Source organism: Microcaecilia unicolor, chromosome 9 (assembly GCF_901765095.1).
Source record: "Microcaecilia unicolor chromosome 9, aMicUni1.1, whole genome shotgun sequence".
NCBI classification, from domain to species: Eukaryota; Metazoa; Chordata; class Amphibia; order Gymnophiona; family Siphonopidae; genus Microcaecilia; species Microcaecilia unicolor.
In genome coordinates, this window is record NC_044039.1 from 181,534,626 (window position 1) to 181,556,612 (window position 21,987).

General features: G+C 40.8%; 1 protein-coding gene across 2 annotated transcripts in view; it reads left to right on the forward strand.

The window, feature by feature from the left end:
• BRF1 (BRF1 RNA polymerase III transcription initiation factor subunit) overlaps positions 1-21,987 on the forward strand; it is a 329,398-nt gene that overhangs the window by 190,157 nt on the left and 117,254 nt on the right. For both annotated transcript variants that reach the window (XM_030214801.1, XM_030214803.1), the window contains exons 8-11: positions 1,413-1,539; positions 5,308-5,347; positions 7,312-7,404; positions 13,613-13,888. In XM_030214801.1, coding sequence (XP_030070661.1) covers positions 1,413-1,539; positions 5,308-5,347; positions 7,312-7,404; positions 13,613-13,888 — 536 coding nt within the window. The remainder of the gene's footprint in view (positions 1-1,412; positions 1,540-5,307; positions 5,348-7,311; positions 7,405-13,612; positions 13,889-21,987) is intronic.

The following is a 21,987-nucleotide window of genomic DNA, read 5'->3' on the forward strand; positions in this document are numbered from 1 at the left end:
TAGTCTTATGTTTATTTATTTATTGGTGCTTATTTCCCAAATAATCCAAATGTTAATTATTCAGTTCTATGTGGTTTACAATAATTAAGTCTAAAAATGCATACAATATATTTTTACAAGTACGAAGAAAACATAAACAGTGAGATTTTGAAAAGAGCAAAGATATAATATTTGCTGTTTAGTTCATTGTCTAACAATGCAAAAATTTGGGAATCTCCAGTTGTGTGTCTGATTTCAACCTGCCTGTTGAAAAAACAAAGTTCTTGTCTGTAATGGGGATTCTTCTTAGCAGGATAAATCAGAAAAAAGATACTACCCCCTAATCCCACCTAAACTCTGTAATAGACTGAGGGAACCTTCTAGATTTTTCAGAACTATTCCATGGCTGCATTATCAGATGGCATGAAACACTTTACTACACCATTTCTAGTTTTTATTTGAAGAAAGTGGTGTCTTGCAGTGTTTATCCAATAAAAATACACACAAACTTGTGTATGCATGTGTTTATGAAAATAGAGTACATACTCTGATAATTAAACACTGCAGTCAGTGTTGGATTCAAATGCCAATCACAGAATTTAAATCTATATCTAGATATTCATCACTGGAAGTTATTTGAGTATCAGAATTAGGACAGCTGTTTTAACTTCCTGGATAGTTATCTGGATAACGGTGTTGAATATTGGAGGTACCTAGATAACTTTTGTTTTGCATTATCTGTGCCCTCTGGATAATGCCACTGATACAATCCAGGTATGGCCCTGGTGAGTTATACATATCTTGATAGGAACCACTAGTACCTGAATAAGGTGTTGCTGAATATTGGGTCTCTATTTATATCTATATATTTTATCTCTTTATTGGGGGGGGGGGGGGGATTTGATATACTGCCATTTTGTGGTTAACAATCAATGCAGTTTACATATTATATACAGGTACTTTATTTTGTACTTGTGGCAGTGGAAGTTTGAGACTTATCCAGAGTCATAAGGAACTGGAGTGGGAATCAAACTTGGTTCCCCTGGTTCTCAGGACACTACACTAACCATTAGTCTACTCCTCCACTTCTACACATCAATATATATATTTTTTCTCTTTCTTATATATATGTGTGTGTGTATAGAGGGAGAGATAAATACAGATAGATATGCCGTCTGGAAGCAAAAGATCTGTTTTGTATTAAATGTACGTGTGATCTTTTGCTTTCAGGCGATTGAATATGTATATATACAATACACATACGTCTCTTTCTATATATATATATATATATATATATATATATATATATATATATATATATATATATATATATATGTGTGTGTGTGTGTGTGTGTGTGTGTAATTTGTATTGGGGGTGTTTATTAGAACCACAATCAGAAGCCCTGCTTAAAAAGCTTGCCTTTCCTTATTAGGCTTACAGAATTTGAAGATACACCAACAAGTCAGTTAACAATAGATGAGTTTATGAGGATTGATTTGGAAGAAGAATGTGACCCTCCGTCTTTCACAGCTGGTCAGAAGAAGCTTCGGCTGTATCAGGTGAATTATATCTTATATACATTAATGCCAGTCGTGTTGATCTAGTGTTAATATCTGTCACATGGCAGCTTTTCTACAAATATAAAGCATTTAATCACGTGTAACCCGGGTCTCACACCCTGCTAGCTAGGCTCAGGTTCCAACTCGGAGTCCAACATGGGCCCACAAGCAAATTTCCTTTCATGGTGTCACCGGGGACCACACACACACACCGCACTCACAGTTACAAGTCACCTGCAGTTGAACTGGGGAGTGGGTCAATTGTCAGGGCATTGGCAGTTTCTCGGATCTTTTATAGTGCTACTTCTCTAAGTTCAGGAGCACCCACTCTCTTTCTCTTACCAGTAATCACATTGTACTTCAGTTGTTTTTAGAATGCAACAGAACTTTACTGGTACTTTCAACCAGCAGGTGAACACTTCAGAACTCATTATATATACAACTCCATTCCACCACCAGTTGTGATGATAAATCTATCCACTCTTCTTCACTCTTTAGAGATTTCAGTTCTATATATATTTACACAGACTCTTGTCTTTTACCTGTCCTGTAGTGTCAGCAATAATCCCAAGGCTGATCCTGCTACACCCAGTACCAGTCTGTTTATTTCAGGCACAGACTCTTCAGGCTGTCCCTTTTTCCAGCAGTGCACCTCTGAGGGCTACACTCTTGCCTTGGGCAGGCTTCCCCCTGTCCTGGTCCCGCTTCCAGGCTGGACTCCCCTCATCCACCTGAAGCTCAGTCTCCTTTCCAGTTGCCACTTACAGGGGCAGCAGCTCTCCTTTATTCAGCTTGACTTTATCTCTTACACTCTAGGATCTCCCAGTACTCTTAAGGGTCCTTGTGGGGGGTACAGGTAACCAAAGACCTCATGCACTTCACTCCTAAACTCCTTTATGATTTTCCAGATTCCACCCCTGCTGTCATTCTCTACAGGGATTCACTTTGTGCCAACCCCTCCCCTGGGCAGGTCGCCAAGTTCACACTCCAGTCCTCTGGCAAGGACCTCCCTCTCCCAGGGCCTTTGGAAAAAGCTATCACTGTTTTCTAAGTAATGCCCATATCTTGGGGTATTACACACTAGAGACTTGCATGAGAATGGGGTTTGCTGGTTTCCTGTGGGGATGGAGGCCATTCCTGCGGGGTTCCCGTGGGGATGGAAACAATTCCTGCGGGGTTCCTGTGGAAGTGTACACTGCACTTGCACCAGCCTCTAACTTACCAAGTACTTTGAGTGCTGTCTCCTCCTCCTCCTTGCTTTAACAGCACAGATGTGGAAAGTCTCCATGAAGGAGGTGGTAGAGACACAAATGGTGACGGAATTCAAAAAGGCATGGGATGAACACAGAGGATCTCTAATTAGAAAATGGAAGTTATAAAAATCTAAACTTAAATGACTGCATGTTTGTGGATGTGTCACGTGACACTTAGATGGTGATTCTGGCTGTGATGAATTAGGGTCGATATCTGGCAGACTTGTATGGTCTGTGTCTTATATTTGGCAATCTGTTTTAGGATGGGCTGGAAAGGGCTTAGACAACAACTTTAGTGGCTCGATGATTAGGACAGTGCTTAGAAGACTTTTACGGTATGTTTCCTGCAAATGAGAAGACAGACTACTACTACTACAAATCATTTCTATAGCGCTACCAGTCGTACGCAGCGCTTCACAATTAAACACGAAGAAAGACAGACTGGAGTGGGCTTTGACGACAACTCTAGCAGTTGAAACATAAGGATAGGGCTGGGTGGACTTCTCTGGTTTATGTCCCAAAAACGCCAAAGAAAGACCATAATCAAGTATATAATATAACGTTCATTGTTGATTTAAGTGTGACTATTGGGCAGACTGGACCAGGTTTTTATCTGCTGTCACTTACTATGTTACTATTAATTCTCTCTGCTCCTGGGCTGTTGCACAGACCTCAGCTGTGACACAGGCACAAGAATCAGATGTCACCTGACCTGCTGGCGCATGTATGTGGCGACCTCTCAGCACGGTGCCAGTGAATCAGAGACAAGTCTTAGATGTGCGCACCAGAGTGTTCCGAGTTCCAACTTCTGTTCCTACTTTCCTTGCCTGCAGTGCTGTGGCTCGAACTAGAGAGGCTGAGAGAGCCAACTGAAATTTTTATGTACCATTAAATTCTTGCAGGGACGGGTGGGGTCAGGTTAAATTCTTGTGGGGATGAGTGGGGACAGGTGAGATTCCAGCGGGGATGGGTGGGGGAAGGGTAAGATTTCTGTCCTCTTGCAACTCTCTGTTACACACACAATTTGCATGTTTGCTTTTTGAGAAAACTTTAGCTCAAGATTTTAATTTTTAACATCTACTCCCTTCTCTCCCTGTTTCCTTGTTTTTAAGCAGTATCTTCCAAAGTTCAATACTAATGACCACAGCCTCGTGTTTCCTGTAGCAAATCTTTTGAGTTTCTGTGCAAGAGATTGCAAATTGTTTGCTTATTTATTTTTATTTATTTATTTATTTTTTTTACTTTATAGAAAAATGTCATTTTCTGATATTTGTGTGCCTAGTTATTTTATTAGGCCATTTCTTGAGCAGCAATCTTAGTGATTGGTGCTAGAAAGGATGAAGAGATACAGAGAATAGGGGAAGGATAATAGAAGTAAAAGGACAGGGAGGAAGGAAAAGGAAGAGGGGTTGTGGGAGGGGAGGAGAAAGGAGGGAAGGGTTATGGGAGGGTAGGAGAAAGGAGGGTAGGAGAGGGCATCTGAGTTCAAGAGAAGAGAGACAGTCTATGTACACCTCTCTTCCTAGCACTGATGCTTTTTCATTCGGTTTCTCTTTGATTACCATGCATCTCTCTCACTCTTCCCTTACCTTCTGTCACTCATTAATTCTTGCTTTTGCCTTCTGCTCTCTCCATCACTCACGCTTCCCTTATTTGCCTCCCCATCCCCTGAACCTTATTTGTTTGGCAACAAGAAAAGGCTGCCATTAGCTGTAGAAAGTGCAATCCCCAATGCTTCCAAACACAACAGAGGTGCTGTGCTTCAAGTTGCATCCTCCATCATTTTTTCTGGCCTGACATGTTCACTCTGAACTATCTTTTAAAGCTGATATACTGGACCAGAAGCTGTGGTGAAGGATGTGACCTGAAGCACAGCACCTTTTCTGTGCCCAGAAGTGTTTGGGATCACTGTGATAGTGCTATTGCTAGTGCAGCCAGGATTACCCTGGTGGTAATCACTACTAGTGCTTGATCTTCCTGCCCTTCCATTTTCTGCAGCAGTTCTATGAGGAAAGAGGATTTCTACAAGATGGGCCAGTTTTTTACAACCATCTCCAAGACTGCAGAATCATGGGAGGCAGAGAACCCTGCATATGATCATCACATTGTATTTTCAGAACTGGGGAATAGGATGAATCTTCACAATGTTTCTTCTTTAGACAGTGTATAGTGCAAAACTTTAGTAGACACATTGGTCTCTAAGAACACTGGAGGTTTTGGAGACTGCAATACATTTTGAGTCCGTGTAAAATAATCTAAAGATGTTTTGTTAAATGACCTTTTGAGATCATATAAGATCCTCCTTCAGGTGTGACATAAGGCTCATAGATTATTCTTAATAATGTATCACAGGCCCACAAAGAGTTCAGTTTAGCAAGCTAGAAAGTTTGTAGTTACTGAGCAAGCTACTAAGTTTTAAACTGAGCCTTACTGGAATTTTGTTTCCTACACAATTACCTAGTATACCTTTATTTTGAAGGCTGTGAATAATTTGTTTCATTCCTTCTGATTTCAGCTTGAGCAAGAATTGGCAAAAAAACTGGATGATTTTGAAGGTAAAGCCCTATCCTAAAGAGCATGTTGTGTACAAAATTACTACTACTACTACTATTTAGCATTTCTATTGCGTTACAAGGCATATGCAGCGCTGCACAAACATAGAAGAAAGACAGTCCCTGCTCAAAGAGCTTACAATCTAATAGACAAAAAATAAATAAAGTAATCAAATCAATTAATGTCAACGGGAAGGAAGAGAGGAGGGTAGGTGGAGGCGAGTGGTTACAAGTGGTTACGAGTCAAAAACAATGTTAAAGAGGTGGGCTTTCAGTCTAGATTTAAAGGTGGCCAATGATGGGGCAAGACGTAGGGGCTCAGGAAGTTTATTCCAGGCGTAGGGTGCAGCGAGACAGAAGGCGCGAAGTCTGGAGTTGGCAGTAGTGGAGAAGGGAACAGATAAGAAGGATTTATCCATGGAGCGGAGTGCACGGGAAGGGGTGTAGGGAAGGACGAGTGTGGAGAGATACTGGGGAGCAGCAGAGTGAGTACATTTATAGGTTAGTAGAAGAAGTTTGAACAGGATGCGAAAACGGATAGGGAGCCAGTGAAGGGTCTTGAGGAGAGGGGTAGTATGAGTAAAGCGACCCTGGCGGAAGATGAGACGGGCAGCAGAGTTTTGAACCGACTGGAGAGGGGAGAGGTGACTAAGTGGGAGGCCAGCAAGAAGCAGATTGCAGTAGTCTAAACGAGAGGTGACAAGGGTGTGGATGAGGGTTTTGGTAGAGTGCTCGGAAAGAAAGGGGTGGATTTTACGGATGTTGTAAAGAAAGAAATGACAGGTCTTGGCAATCTGCTGGATATGAGCAGAGAAGGAGAGAGAAGAGTCAAAGATGACCCCAAGGTTTCGAGCTGAGGAGACAGGGAGAATGAGAGAGCCATCAACAGAAATAGAAAACGGGGGGAGCGGGGAGGTGGGTTTGGGGGGGAAAATGAGAAGCTCGGTTTTGGTCATATTTAATTTCAGGTGGCGTTGAGACATCCAGACAGCAATATCAGACAAGCACGCTGAAACTTTGGTTTGGATGCAAGGTGAGATATCAGGGGTAGAAAGGTAGATTTGGGAGTCATCAGCATAGAGATGGTAGGAAAAGCCATGGGATGAGATTAATGAACCAAGGGAAGAAGTGTAGATAGAAAAGAGGAGGGGACCAAGAACAGAACCCTGAGGTACGCCGACAGGCAGAGGGATAGAAGAGGATCCACCAGAGTGAACACTAAAGGTGCGGAGGGAGAGGTAGGAAGAGAACCAGGAAAGGACAGAGCCCTGGAATCCAAGTGAGGACAGGGTATCGAGAAGTATGCTGTGATCGACAGTGTCAAAAGCAGTGGAAAGATCAAGAAGAATGAGGATGGAATATTGACCTCTGGATTTAGCCAGTAATAGGTCATTGGAGACTTTAGTAAGCGCAATTTCGGTTGAGTGGAGAGGGCGAAAACCAGATTGTAGTGGGTCAAGAATAGCATGTGAGGAGAGAAAATCAAGGCATCGGCGGTGAACAGCACGCTCAAGTAATTTGGAGAGAAAAGGAAGGAGGGAGATGGGTCGGTAATTAGAGGGACAAGTAGGGTCGAGTGAAGGCTTCTTAAGGAGAGGTGTGACCACAGCATGTTTAAAGGCAGCAGGGACAGTCGCAGTGGAAAGTGAGAGGTTGAGAATGTGACAGATAAAAGGAATAAGAGCAGGAGAGATGGCATTAAGAAGGTGGGTAGGAATGGGATCAGAGGAATAGGTGGTACATTTTGAGGAAGAAAGGAGAAGTGTAGTTTCCTCAATAGTAACTTCAGGAAAGGAGGAAAGGGAATGAGGGGAAGGAGAGAGAGGGGAACAGACTAGTGGAGGGAGAGGTGGTGAGGTAGAGAAAGCAAGGTTTATCTTTTGAACCTTGTTATGAAAGAATTCAGCAAGGGTCTGAGGAGATAATGAATGTGTTTTATGAATTTTAATTGTATTTATTTATAATAGGTGAAATAACAAGTTATCAAGATGAAATAGAGCTAGAACTGGAAAATAGCAGACCAAAGCCAAAAGGATTGTATGCAGCGTATACAAAGGATGGTAAGTATTATCAACAGTTGATGAAATAAAATCATTTATACCAAAAGTTTTGTTAAACAGCAAAAGTTGTTAATCTTTTATAATGGCACAAGAGTGTGGCATAAAGCGCACATAAACTGGTATAATAGGTTGTAGAAATGTACTGTAATTTTTGCCCTGTAAGGTCCAGCAAGACCAGGTGTAAGGATCTAAAGTATTGAATAAAAATAGATGGCTTATAAGTTCCCCTGGTGTGTTTGGCCAGCTGCAGGCAATCTTGTGCCGGAGAGATAAGCAATGCTAGATAAGTGGTTAATAGCAAACAAGACAAAGGGACGGTCTGAAGAAATCTCTAAGGTATTGTGTGTAAGGAGATGGAGCAATCCAGGTGGTTAGAACGGAATGAGCCGAGTATGTGAAATGACACGTATACATGTTTATGCAAGGGGGGGGGGGGAGACAGAGGTGGAGCAGATGAGTGGAAAAGCAAGGCTCATGCAGTGATCATGCTGTGAAGCTAACCAATGACAATGCAGGAAAACTATAAACAAGAGTCTGGTAGGCTGGTTGGTGGAAGTTATGTTAACTGGGACATGATACCACAAAGTCATGTGATATAGTAACAGAGTCATGTGAGATGGTCACATACACATAGATAATGTATGAAAGGAATATTTTATCACTGCAACAACAGGAATCTTGCTAGCACTGTGTAGCACGTTTGCTCCAGGCTGGTCAATTCCTCCACAGGAACAATAGAAAGGAAAAAGACTATTTGTATATATTACTTATGAATTGTAATTGACAAAGCAGCAATTAGATGCCTATTTTACTATTTGTAATAAGCTTCTATGATAAATTTATGATTGGCTAATGGTGTATCTCTTCCTGTGTTCTTTAATCCAAATTATTTTTTCCAGGAAATAAATGTCTGAAAGTTTAGCCTTGCATCTTGCAGCCTGTCTGAATAAGGGGGCATACGTATAAGGTTAAACACAGCCAAGGAGTTTTTCTCCAAGCAAGGAGAACTTCTCTAAGGCTGAAGTGTAGTCCCTCTCCCAAGGGGCAAGGGTCGGGATTACAAGGTGCAAAGACTACAGTTCACATAAGTTTAATTTTCAGTACTTAGCAATTGTGGAAAGGTTTTGGATGGTCTGTCAGATCACAATAACGATAAGTGTGCTTCTGCCACAATGAACATTTTCATATTTTTGTTACTGCTAGTATTTGGTAGTCTGTTTCTACTATGGGCAGAAAAAGTAGTAGTACTCATTAAATAATGTAAAGTCCTCTTTTTAAAAATGTAAATATATACCAGAGAATGAGGTAAAGGTGGTTAGCTTAGCGGGGTTTAAAAAAGGTTTGGACGGCTTCCTAAAGGAAAAGTCCATAGACCATTATTAAAATGACTTGGGAAAAATCCACTGCTTATTTCTGGGATAAGCAGCATGAAATATGTTGAATTTTCTTGGAATTTTTCCAGGTAATTGTGACCTGGATTGGCCACTGTTGGAAACAGGATGCTGGGCTTGATGGACCTTTGGTTTGTCCCAGTGTGACAATACTTATGTACTTATTATTTTTTTTTTTTGTTACATTTGTACCCCGCGCTTTCCCACTCATGGCAGGCTCAATGCGGCTTACATGGGGCAATGGAGGGTTAAGTGACTTGCCCAGAGTCACAAGGAGCTGCCTGTGCCTGAAGTGGGAATCGAACTCAGTTCCCCAGGACCAAAGTCCACCACCCTAACCACTAGGCCACTCCTCCTGGCTTTACTTCCCATCTAGTATATTTTGTATGCTGTTCAGCCTACTGACATCACATACACTTTTTGTCTAAAGATATTTTTCTGCTGGCAAGTAGGAGAGATGGTGACGTACTCTGTATGGATCCTGTGCACAATGCTTTCCTCTACCTCAGGGTACCTTTCTTTAAAGGGCTTATATACGTAGATGTTCCTGGGCTGGTTGTAGCTCCTCTTCCTTCCCTAATCTCTCTTCGCCACCCATCCAAATAGACACTTCAGCTCTCCTTCCAATTCCTGACAGAAAGCTTTTCATTAAATAATTAACTCTATTTTTCAAGAAAGAATGTCATGGTAGCACCCAGCTCAAACTTCTCTCCGAGACTGCTCAGGTACCCATAGGAATGGCACAGTGCCAAATGCAAGACTCTTTCAAACAAATTTCATGCAGCCTTGGAGGAACACTGAAAAAGCTAAAGGGTCTGGCTGACTAGGGGCACTGACCATACTGTTGGCATAGTAGACAAATAGAGTTTGTAGCCTGATAAACAGGGGCCATTCTTCCATTCCAACTCCCCCTTGCCATTAGCCCTTCCTCTTGGAGAGATATCGAGCAAAAAGCTGACTAAGCACAGGTAGCTTTTTCAGAAGGTCATGCAGCTATCGAATCCAGAGCTCAGCCTGCAAAATGGAAGGAAGAATAGAGCAGTTCTGTGTCTAAATCTAGTAAGAAGGATGCAGACAAGTCAATGGCTCACAGTCTAAATCCTTGTGTTTTTCCAATTCTTTAGAGAGCTCCCCTCACCCAAAACATGCTGCAACATGCCTTCTCACAGGAACATGCGTTTGCTATACACAGACCCCATTTACAAACTGTGAGAGACCAAAGAACTGTAATTTTCCTCCTCCAAAAGTTTTTAAAAGAGAGTTTTGCCCTGCCTCTTAACTCATGGGGTGACGTAGATATTCCTATCCTGAATACTTTATCTCAACAAATAGTCCTACCAGATTTCCACACTGTGGACCCTAGTTCTGTTGGACACCCTTCCTTTAATCACGCTTCCCCATCTCTGAGGATGATGATTGGTCATTGCCAGATCTGGTCACCACACTTGGGGACCCTGAAGACAGAGACTGTCTGCAGCCTCCCATGCACTTGCCCAACTACTGATATTGTCTAAGGACAACAAGCTACAGCTCAATCCCATGTGAAGACACTGCTTAGGAGATACCTCATATCCAAAATGTTTACTTAACATGATGACCCTGTCACTAGGTGCCCCAGAAATACCAAAGTCTTAGGGAGATTTCCATTCCATCTTGAAAGTGATAAGCATGCCTTAAGAATCTCTGGTACTGCCAGCCAATCAGGTAGTTTTCCAAATGCCTACAGTTAAAATATAAGGTTTAATATTTGTTTTAACTGTGAGCTACTTAGGTGTAAGTGGGTTAAAACTTCTATAAATAAATTAATTAAAAGGTCTGTCCAGTACCAGGGCATGACCACCCACAATTTTCTCACCAGTTGGTCTCTGAAGTGGCTATCAAAAAATCCAAAACAGCTAAGCCAAATAATACTGTGTCCTTCAGCCAAGGAGCAGATGTTAAATTGTACAGCGCTGCGTAACCCTAGTAGCGCTTTAGAAATGTCAAGTAGTAGTAGTAGTAGTAAATATGGGTGCCAGGTATAGCAGAGCTCAGTGCTGACCTTAAAGATTCTTTAGTTACTAGTTATAAATGTTCCATTTCTATTCTACTTTGTTGCAACACACTATGGACACTTCCAGATCCCTAGATGACACCTCCCAAATAAGTCTTTCCCAGCTCCTTTTATCTGTATAAGAATGTGCTGTCCACCTCATTAAAGCCACATAAAATGATTGCAATTCAGCTTTGGGAGCAGCAGCTGTAGCAGTAGTATCTAGAACTGCGTGGCTTTATTCATCAGGCCTTTGTGGTCTGTGCCTGAAGTTTGGTCATAGTGCTCCCTTATTTAGTTGTGGTTTTATCTAGGTTGTGTAATGCGGTGGTTCCCAAACCTGGTCCTCCACTGCATGCATATCTCTTATATTGATATTCATTGTGACTATCCTGAAAACCTGACTGGCTGGGGTGCCTGTAGGACCAGGTTTGGGAACAACTGGTATAATGCATTACAGTCATTCTTGTCAATTTTCTCCATGGTACACAGGGGCATTTTCAAAAAGTTTTCTAAGTCAGAATTGGGATGTCCTGCTCATATCATCCAAAAATACCATCTATCTCACAACCAATTTCAAGCAGGAAAATTTTCCAGGTTTTCTGTTCGAAAATGGCTGTAGGTTTGGACGTTTTTGTGATGAAAATGTCCAAAATGTATAGCCATTTTCCAAAATTAAACATCCAACTTATGAAGGCAAAAAAAACAGGGATAGGGATGTCTGTCTCGCATCATTTTGAGAAAAATGGCCACACAGACGTCCAGGCAGAGCAGATGGATAACCTAGTGGTTGGTGTAGTGGACTTTAAACCAAGGGACCCTGGTTCATGAATTATTTTATAATTGTGAGTTAGAAGTTTGCCCAGTACTGGCTTTGCTTCCTAATCTGCGCTAAGGTTCTTTGGACCCGTTCCTTCTGAACAGGATTCCTTTGTGTTTATATTTAAGTACAGTAGGTATATTTCTGTTTCTGGAGGGCTCACGATGAAAACTAAATTTGAGTTACAGTGGGATTTGAACTGGGGTCCCTTTGTTTAAAGTCCATAGCACTAACCACTAGGCTACTCCTCCTACTTGCTTCCTGCTTTGATCCGAATGCCTGTAATACTTAAGGCTGTCATAGAGCCTGGTATTCCTTTCTAGTTTCACTTTCAGGGGAGAGGAAGGAGGACAGTTACCACTGGGGAATTACAGAGGGGTCATGCCTTAATCCCTCCGGTGGTCAACTGGTCAATCAGGGCACCTTGATTGAAAGAGGTCTAACTTAGGATGTCCTAAATCTAAGACATGGACATTTCTTCCTGTTTGATTATCACTGTTGGATGTCCTGTTTTTGGGCCCTCCCACCCAAAACATGCCTCCTCCCTGCCCCCAACATGCTCCCTTGCTATTTGGATGAACTGCAGTATGGGATGTGTTTGATTTTGGGTTTTTTTTCCTGCCTTTCCAAAATTGCTGTTTGGCAGATAGACATTTTTGGGCCATTTTGAGATATGTTTGTGCTTTGAAAATGAGCACCATTGTGAATCAAAGGAAGAGGAGTGCACCCTCCACAGTAACGTAGAACAACCAACCAACCAACCAGGGCAGAGGTGGTCCAGGGAAGGAGGAACAGCCAGAGTAGTCACACACCCAAGTTAATTGAAAAGAGACCCAACTTGGCCAAGTTTCGGCTACAGCCTGTGTCATATGTTGTCAGGTTCTCAAAAGTCTGTAAATTTATAACCATGCATCAATAATCACTCCTTACATTCAGGGAATATCAGTATGTGCTGTCAATTGCCGGTCAAAACCAAAACTAAAAAATTATTTTTGAGGTACTAAAAAAGTGACATAACGGTGAAATTTTAATTTATTACAGTATGAACATTATTTAATGTGCACTATGCTGCACAGTACACATTCCTTTTTTTTTTTGTACAGTGTGGAAAGGTTGGAAGAAGCTCGTGCTATAATTGTTGGGATTGTCTCTATTTGAAACAGCTAGCCTCAGTATATTACGTGAATAATTTTTTATAGAGTATGTAGCAGTTGGAGCTTTTTGTATTTTTAAAAATTCGTCATATATTATTTCTTTTTATGTGTGTGTATGGGATAGAGGTGTTGTCTTAGCAAGTTGTGCTTACTTTGGGCTGTCTTGATTGTTGAATATGGCCTTCACTGGAGCTTTGGCTCCTTCCAACTGTTGCCACTTTGTTCCTCAGGTGCCTGAGACTGTTACTTCCTCTATTATAAGAGGAGTCAAAGCCGGTTCATGAGTGCATGAAGATCCAAACTAGTTTGTGATACTTGAGAAACAGCATTGCCTACCACTGCTCTAGAAACTGGCATGTGTGCATCCCTACTATAGGGAGTGGCTGTTGCTGTTGAGCAACAATTTATAACCCTCTTGCTTGAGAAGCAGAAGCAAGGCTCAGACATCATACACAGACCTTGTACTTTGACAGCACGTAGCACTTAGCCATCAGTCCAGGCTATGATTTAAAGGTAGGACAGGCACATAGTATTGAATATCGTGAGTTTGTGTATTATTTGGAGATTACCAACTGCCCTCACAAAAGCGAAACAATAGTACAGATAATTAGATATTGTACATACACCCGAAAGTCTGTGTAATTCCATTATAAAGTAGCAGAGTACCATTTCAGTATCCAGTAGATTTGTGCTACACCCTGGAGGAAATAATTTGCTCTCTTGGGAGGCTGAGCTGTGATGCTTTTCAGGTGAGCTCTCTTCTACTGTTTTTTTCATCAGATGATGTGAATTAATTTGTGAATGTTAACAGATTCTTTAGATAACACTTCCAGTGTATTTGGAGAAGAAGAAGCAGAGGATGAAGAGCTTGAAGCAGCTGCTAATCACCTCAACAAAGATCTTTACAATGAGCTTCTCAACAGACAAAGATTAAACGGTGGTGAAGAGAATGAATGCAGAAATGGAGGTGTACTTTCATTCAAACCACCTGCACTAGAATCCTTGCTTGGTCCCCTCCCTACTGCTGCGAGTCTTGGGATAACAGAATCTATAAAAGAATGTATATCTACAAAAGAGCAAGGAAATGGTATGTATTGCATGTAGGTTTTGAACAGAATACATTTTAAAAAGTAGTCTGTATTAGAACTGATGAACAATGTCATTGATCAATTTTTTGAGAAGAGAGCACCAAAAAAGTCTATTCTTAAACAGAAACCTGCCATTTTCTTTCTTGCTTTACTGTTGAGTTTAAATACCAGGAAGGGATATGGTCTTATTAACCATGTATTGACTTTTCTATTACTACACAGTATCAACTAAGATATTAATTGTCTTCTATAGGAAAAATGTTAACAAACAGTAGTAAGTATTTGAGGTAAAATGTTTGCTGCTGTAGCTGTTACAATACTAAAAGATCTTCAAACACAGATAAGAATCTGGAATTTATTTATTGATTGAAAAATTGGGTATGTTCATCCACTAGAATTGTTTGTAGCACTAAGCTTTAAAGCTGTTGTCACATTGCTACAAACTGATCTATTGTAGTTTAAATGAAATCCTTTTGTATTAACTGCATTTTGCATGTGATTAGATTTGAAGCAGATAAAATTCTATAACATAGTATTTTTAATTTAGAGTTTGTTGTGTTTTATCTTATGCAAGGGGGATTTTCATTCTTTGAAGATATGGCACCTCCTCTTGTATAATTTGTAACTTTCTGTTACATATAGAATTAGTCATGCATTTTCTCACCATATTTTATTTGCTTTTAGTGTTCTATGGGGAATTGGTACACTAGATTAAAGATGCATATTTTTCGGTAGTAAGCCACTCTAGTTATCACAGGCACCAACATTTCAAAATGATTGAGGGTTCCAGACTCGGTGCAGAGTACCCTTCCCTGGACACAATGAAGGAGTTTACTCAATATGTGGGGGCACATAGCATCCACAGATCTGGTTGCTATGCTAGTTATATCATTTTGCCTTGTAGTATCTGGTGCCAGTGTCAGTAGATAATCTGTGACTTATAGCAGTAGTGGTAGACAGTTCTTCAGTTGCTTTCTGCTTTGGCTTGCAACACTGCACAGACCCAGTAGGTAAAAAGAAGAGCCTTAGACTGGCATTATAGATCTTTGTCACTAGCAGGTGGCCTAAAGCAAGAAACATGATTGTAAATGGGCCTTGCTGGAGGATGTGGTAACAGCGGTTAGCATATCTGGGTTTTAAAAAAGTTTGGACAAATTCCTGGAGGAAAACTCCATAGTCAGCTGTTGAGATAGACATGGGGAAGCCACTGCTTGCCCTGGGATTAGTAGCATGGAATGTTGCTTCTAATTGGGTTTCTCCATAAGAAAAAACCTAATCCTCCCACATGAATAAGAAAAAAGGGAGAAGTATGAAATAGGGCAGACCCTGACAAATAAATAAATACAAAAAGCACTTTGTGAGGAGAACAGCTTTTTGAGTGTACTTTTAAACCTTTAGTGGTTTAGAACGTATTTGTGGCTACCCTCATCCACCCTGGATGCAGTTCACAGACCAAAATGCCATTGATTGTTCAGTGTGGTCGTTGGGTGTTTCACTCAGTTTATGTTGCTAGCACGGAGTGCGAAGTTCACTTTTAAGTAGTCACTGGTTTTCTTTCTTTTTCATTCTTTGAAGGAATTTTTACAATGTTTAATAAAACTTAGTACAAACCAAGGGGTGAAAGCAGAACAAAGTCCAAATGACCAGCGCAAACAAGGAGTAAGAGCGTCCAAAATGTTTATTTGCAGAAAGTCAACTGACCCAAAAGACCCTACACAGGCTGTGTTTTGGCAACAAGCCTTCTTCATGGGTCAATATGTTGGAAATTTAAACAGCATCGCAGAGAGTGTGAAACCCATAAGAATGCAGGAGCATAATGCGCTGCGTGCAAAAGTGAGCAGTCTCTCCAAGGGAGAACCATAAATTGATTTAAGCTTTGATCTGGAAAAGAGATGTTATAGTTTGTTATATATATCTGATGCCAGTGTGTCCTTTTACTTTAGATATCTATTTGTTGTGTATGGCTATAATTACATTTGTTTTATGTATTTATTGATTTGTCAGGGTCTGCCCTATTTCATACTTCTCCCTTTTTCCTTATTCATTATTCATGTGGGAGGATTAGTTTTTTGGGGTTTTTTCCCCCCTTGTCTTTATTCTCAATAATTGAGTTTCTGCCAGGTACTTGTGATCTGGATTAGCCACTATTGGAAGCAAGGATACTGGGCTAGGTGGACCATTGGTCTGACCCAGTATGGTTGTTCTTATGTTAAGGATTTCTCTCCTTCCTGTTTTACTGTTGAGTTGAGGCCAGCCTTAATATCACAACTGTCAGCACAATAGCTGCTGATCTATGTAACTTTGCAGTGAGATTAATTATCCTTCTAGTAATGGTGCTTTAAAAATAATTTAGATAACTTGTAGTTAAAAACAAATCCATAGAATTTCCTTTTATTCTGCTGTGTGTTTAGTGTTTGAGGATATAAGTATTTAAGGATTTTTAAGGTGCCCCATATTTAGCTGTTACTACATTTTTAAAACAGGATATATTGGAATGCTGCTGTGCTGAATCTTATCTGAATCTCAAGCAGCAGTTGCACTATCGCGTGTGAGGTCTGAATGTATGAGCAGCCAGTCTGGGTTCAGCTGGAGATTTTTCAAAACAGGATATATGGCCTTAAAGGCAAATAGCTTTATTCTGAAAGAGACCAGAGAACAAAACTAAAATTGAATATGATGACATGAAATATTTAACTGGTGCTGATTATAACCAAGGTAGAGTTCATTTCATTGACTGTATCTACATGATTCCTCATACAAAATTGTGCATGCATGATGATTTGAAAGTTTAAGATTGTACTTGTAATTTGAAGAGTTAATACTGAAATGTAAAACATGAACCAAGACAGACCTGGTGGGAACCATTCTGTTTCTTTATTCAAGTGCAATAGTAGACTTATAGCCATTGCTGTCCTTTGGCATGTGTACAAGCTGCTGTCCTCTCCCCCAAGATGGTATGGCATCATACCTGGCAGTGCAAAACAAGTGACCGAGTCAGCAGTTTGCTGCCTGCTCTGTCTTTAGGAAAATCCACCCCTTCCTGCTCACTAATATGAGCCATAGATAAATGGGATAATTATTTCTCATTTAGAGTTTCTAGTTACATCATAATCTTTGTTAATGGAACTGTGTGAAAATATCCTTGATGAGATAAGTGGTTCCTTGCTTAGGAGGACTGCTAAACTGAGTTGTTGCATAAATGCAAGTGCCATTTTCCCTCTTACTGTGTGCATAAAAAGCTTTGATATTATGTCATTTGCTCATCAGTTGAGAAGGTGTACATACTAGTTAAAAACATGCAAATTAATTTTGATCAGTTTTATTCATCACATGTCTGATGTTATGGACTTGTAAACATCATGTTAAATAAAAGTGGGTTCCTAATGGTTCTGATGTGCCAGAATACAATTCCTCTTGTTAAAGGCAGAATATAAAGTACAATAAACCAAGATAGCTGTGTAGTCTTATAGTGCATGTTCTCTGATGACAAGTGGAATTGCAAGTCTGTCACAAGTGGCAAATGTTATATCTGACAACGTTTGACATAGGAAAAGATTTCTTAGCATAGAACTAATTTCCAGAAGATTTTGGCAACCCTAACGTGCGTATGTATCAGTTCTTGCATTGTGTTGTTTTTTCAAGAATCCAGTAAGATGTCATTCCTGTTGTGCTTCACAAAACCCTTTTCTTATGTGTGCCTTTAAACATGTATTTTTGTTCTGCCTCCATCCCTGTTAGAACTGTTAGCTTTTTTTTTGTCGGATTTTTCTATGTTGTCTGCTAAGTCACTTGGTTTCACTGTGGCTGCTGTTTTTGTTCTGACCCAGAAGAAAACTGCAAGCTATACATGAAGACAGTATCCTGTGTTGATACTCATAATTTGTGCTTGGAGTGCTTGGAGCCTGATCATAAACTGTGTAATTGTAATATTTATTTATTAGGATTTATTTACTGCCTTTCTGAAGGAATTCAGTCAAGGTGGTGTACAATAAGAATAAATCTAACATGAGCAATAGACAATTACAGCAGTAAAACCATTCAGATAACAATACTCAGAGTATGGCGTGGAAGGGCATAATGGAACGGGGTGCCCAAGTTTTCCTGAGGGCGTCCTCGCAGGACGTCTCTGTGAAGGGGCGGGGAAACCCATATTATCGAAACAAAATGTGCGTGTATATTTCGTTTCGATAATAATGGTCGGGGACGCCCAAATCTCAACATTTAGGTCGACCTTAGAGATGGTCGACATAAATGTTGAGATGGTCGACCTTAGAGATGGTCGTCCCCTGTTTTCGGCGATAATGGAAACTGAGGATGCCCATCTCAAAAACAACCAAATCCAACTCATTTGGTCGTGGGAGGAGCCAGCATTCGTAGTGCACTGGTCTCCCTGACATGCCAGGACACCAACTGGGCACCCTAGGGGGCACTGCAGTGGACTAACTGAATCACTAACTGAACGGAAAAAGCCCTTCCCTTACCGATCCCTTAGCGATTCGGAAAGGAATGGGCATGCATGAAGGAAATTGCATGCAAATGAGCTGCTTGCTGTTAGCTCATTTGCACACGATTTCCTTCCTAATGAGGGGAAACCAGTTCAGAGCAGCCAAGCGTTATGCGTGGCTGCTCTGTGCATGCCAAAGACTCTGCTGACACCCCCCCCCCCCCCCCCCCCCATCCCAGGGACCTGCATACTGCTGTGATGGACCTGAGTATGATATTTGAGGCTGGCAAACCACTGGGAGAGTTAGGGGAGGTCATCCCCAATTCCCTCTGGTGGTCATCTGGTCAGTTCGAGCACCTTTTTGAGGCTTGGTCGTAACAAAAAAATGGATCAAGAAAAGTCGGCCAAGTGCTCGTCAGGGACGCCCTTCTTTTTTCCATTATTGCTCGAGGACGCCCATCTGTTAGGCATGCCCCAATCCTGCCTTCGCTACGCCTCTGACACGCCCCCGGGAACTTTGGTCATCCCCGCGACGGGAAGCAGTTGGGGACGCCCAAAGTCGCTGCAGTGGCTAATTCTGAGTCTGATGTTTCTAATATGGCAGAGACATCCAAAGAATTTTGTTGTTGTTCCACTGCTTTTCTCGGTAAATAATAAACTTGTGTAAAAGAGGAAATTTATCTTCTGGAATCCATAAAATTTCCTTCATATAACGCTTCACCATTTCCAAGGGCCTAACCGTAGTTACACTTGGAAATTTCAAAAAATGAAGATTATTGCTCCTTACAAAATTCTCAACTATTTCACACTTATTAGGCAGGCCTTTAGCTAAAGAAATCTGAACATTTTGCATATAGAAAAATCCTTGTCAACTTGATCCATTCGCGAATGCAATCCCTTTGCCTTTATTTCAGCTTCTCCTACTTTCTGTTCTACTTGTGAGAACTTCTGTGTAAGGACAGCAGTTTGCGAAAGAAAAGTCTTGCCTAGGTCAGAAATGAAAGATCATAAAGAGTCTAAAGTTATCTCAGTAGGCTTCTTACTTTAAGAAATCAGGAAGAGTTACCAGCGTAGATTGAGGAATTTCAGATGTCATTTCAGGTTCAGGAGTAATGATAATCAGGACCGAAAATTAGGAGGAAGAGTTTGAAGTTAAGTAGGGTCAGGCGGGTAAGCTGTCTTGAAGAGATGGGTGTTCAACATTTTCCTGAAGGGTAGATGGTCATTGATTGTTCGGATGGATCTTGGCAAAGCATTCCAAAGCTGGCTACCCAAGAAGGGGAAGCTGGATGCATAGAAGGTCCAGAGGTGTCCAGGAGATGAGCAGATGTTGGGTACGCATCAACATTAAGGCATAATAGATCTCCCTCAACATTGATTGTCCAAGCTGTTGGTGCTGGCCATTGAATGATACTGGCCTAAAGAAGGATTTGGTGGCTTTTTTGGCCATTGTAGCTACCAATGTCATGCATCAACCAAGAACCTAAGAAGCATCAACATTGGTCCTCATCAAAGCATGGTATCAAGAGGTCAGATACTGGCAGCCACCCCTGAATGGAGGGCTGTCCATCATCTTCAATGTCAAAAGGAGTCTGACAGCCTCTGAGGACCTGTAACTAAGCCACTGATGCTACTCAAGTGAATCAGAAGGATGTGGCCTCCCCTAGTGAGGATCTGGACAGGAAGATTGACAAGAGACTTGCTTGGTACCTTTTTGACACAACTCTTCAGCATCAGTGTTAGTGCAGAGAGTTATACTGCTGATCTTCCAAACCCATGTCTTGCCTGGTGGTGGTTATCAATGTTAGGGCTTTGAAGTGCTACCCTGACATTGATTGGGGATCATTACTCTTTTTTTTTTTTTTTTTAAAGAGTACTAGCAAATGAATGTTTATAAATGAATGTATATGCCTAGCTCAGGCAGCCCAGTCAAGAGTAACTTGTGTCTCTTAAATAATAGTTTTGCCCCCTCTTCTGATTCTTGCATATTGAATTATTGGCATGTTTGTGTAGATGCAGCATTTTCATTTTATTTCAACAAATTTATTTTGTACTGAACATTCACTAATATCTGTTTCTATAGAAGGATTTGATCCTTTTAATGGGAAAGAGGAAAGGAGACCTGATTGTTAAAAAGTCTTGAGTTAAGCAAAACTTTGAAATTGAGCCTTCTGTAGCAGATAACATTAGCAGTCTTTTTATAAACTATTGTATCAGTGATTGAGCTGTCATTATTTTGGTAATGTGAAGATTTTGTTACCGTTTGCAGCTTAATGTGGTATTCAACTGCTTTACACATGCAATTTTAAGTATCTGGAGTCTTTGCTGTAAATTACATATGGCATGATTATTTTTACTTAACAATCTATGCCAGCCAAGATCAAATGGTATGCACATATGCATAATTCTTTTATTCCAAAATAGTAGCGTTTTACTGCTGTTTGATATAAATTCCTCATTCTAGTTTAAATCCTTATGGAAAGGATTAGATTTTTTTTTCTCTACTGCAAAATAACTTTCACGATTGCAAATAAGAATCATTTGGTGCAACCAATAAACCCAGTTGTTCTCTTCCAGACGAATTATGTAGTATGTTTTTTAAATGCAAATCTCTTTCCTCTTACTATTTTTGCTACTTCCTTAGAGAACTATCTTCTTTTAATTCTTCCCTTTGCTAACTTGCCTTAATTTCCTTCTCAGTGTTCCCTTTTATTGTCACCTTTAATTATTTTGTACCCTTCAGATCTTGGATTCCTAATGGAGTTTCCTGAAAACTATTACTAAATTTAAAATCTATTGTTCTGAAGGCCAGCATTGTAATCTTAGTATGGTTCAGGTCACTATCAGGCATATTTTCAAAGCACTTAGCCTTCCAAAGGGAACTTTGGAAGGCTAAGTGCTTTGAAAATAAGCCCCTATGCCTAAATTGTATCCTTAGTCTGAGGTGATGGAAAGACACCTGGGACTCTCTAAGGTGGGTGCCCTGGTATCAGCACTTGTGTAAAAGACTATACTGATGGGGAAGCATGCAGAACATACCTCATCAAATTTCTAATTCTTGTGTACCTGCACGCATGTCTGTCTGTCTGTATGTTGGGTCTGTGAATGGGAGAGGATAAGCGACAGGAGGGGCACTCTGAAAGAAGAAACTCGACAGGTGTTAGAACGTTCTCTCAGAAATGCTTTGGGACTTCGTTTTGAGGACTTATTTCTCTGGAACCCCCTTGGTCTGATCTGGCTCATTTTTCAACTCAGTTTGTCTTTTCTCTGGGTTTCCCTGGAGAGTTATTTTGCACCTTTATTTTTGATTTACTTACATATTATGCACCTATACTCATACCTTCTTAGTGGTAGTTCGTGACTTACATTCAGGTACAGGAGGTATTTCTTTATTCCCAGAGGGCTTTCAATCTGTTTGTAGCTGAGGCAGTGGAGGGTTAAGTGGCTTGATCAAAGCCAAAAGTAGTGCCTGTAGGATTTGAACCCTGGTCTCTCTGGTTTACAACCTGTTGCTGTAGCCACTAGGCTACGTCTCCACTTAACAGTGCATGTTTGGAAGGAGAAGCCTGAGCAGGACACCCACTTATGTGTGTAACTTGTTAGTTTTTATTCTTCTATAACTTGGCTACTGTTGGAAACAAGGTGTATGGCTAA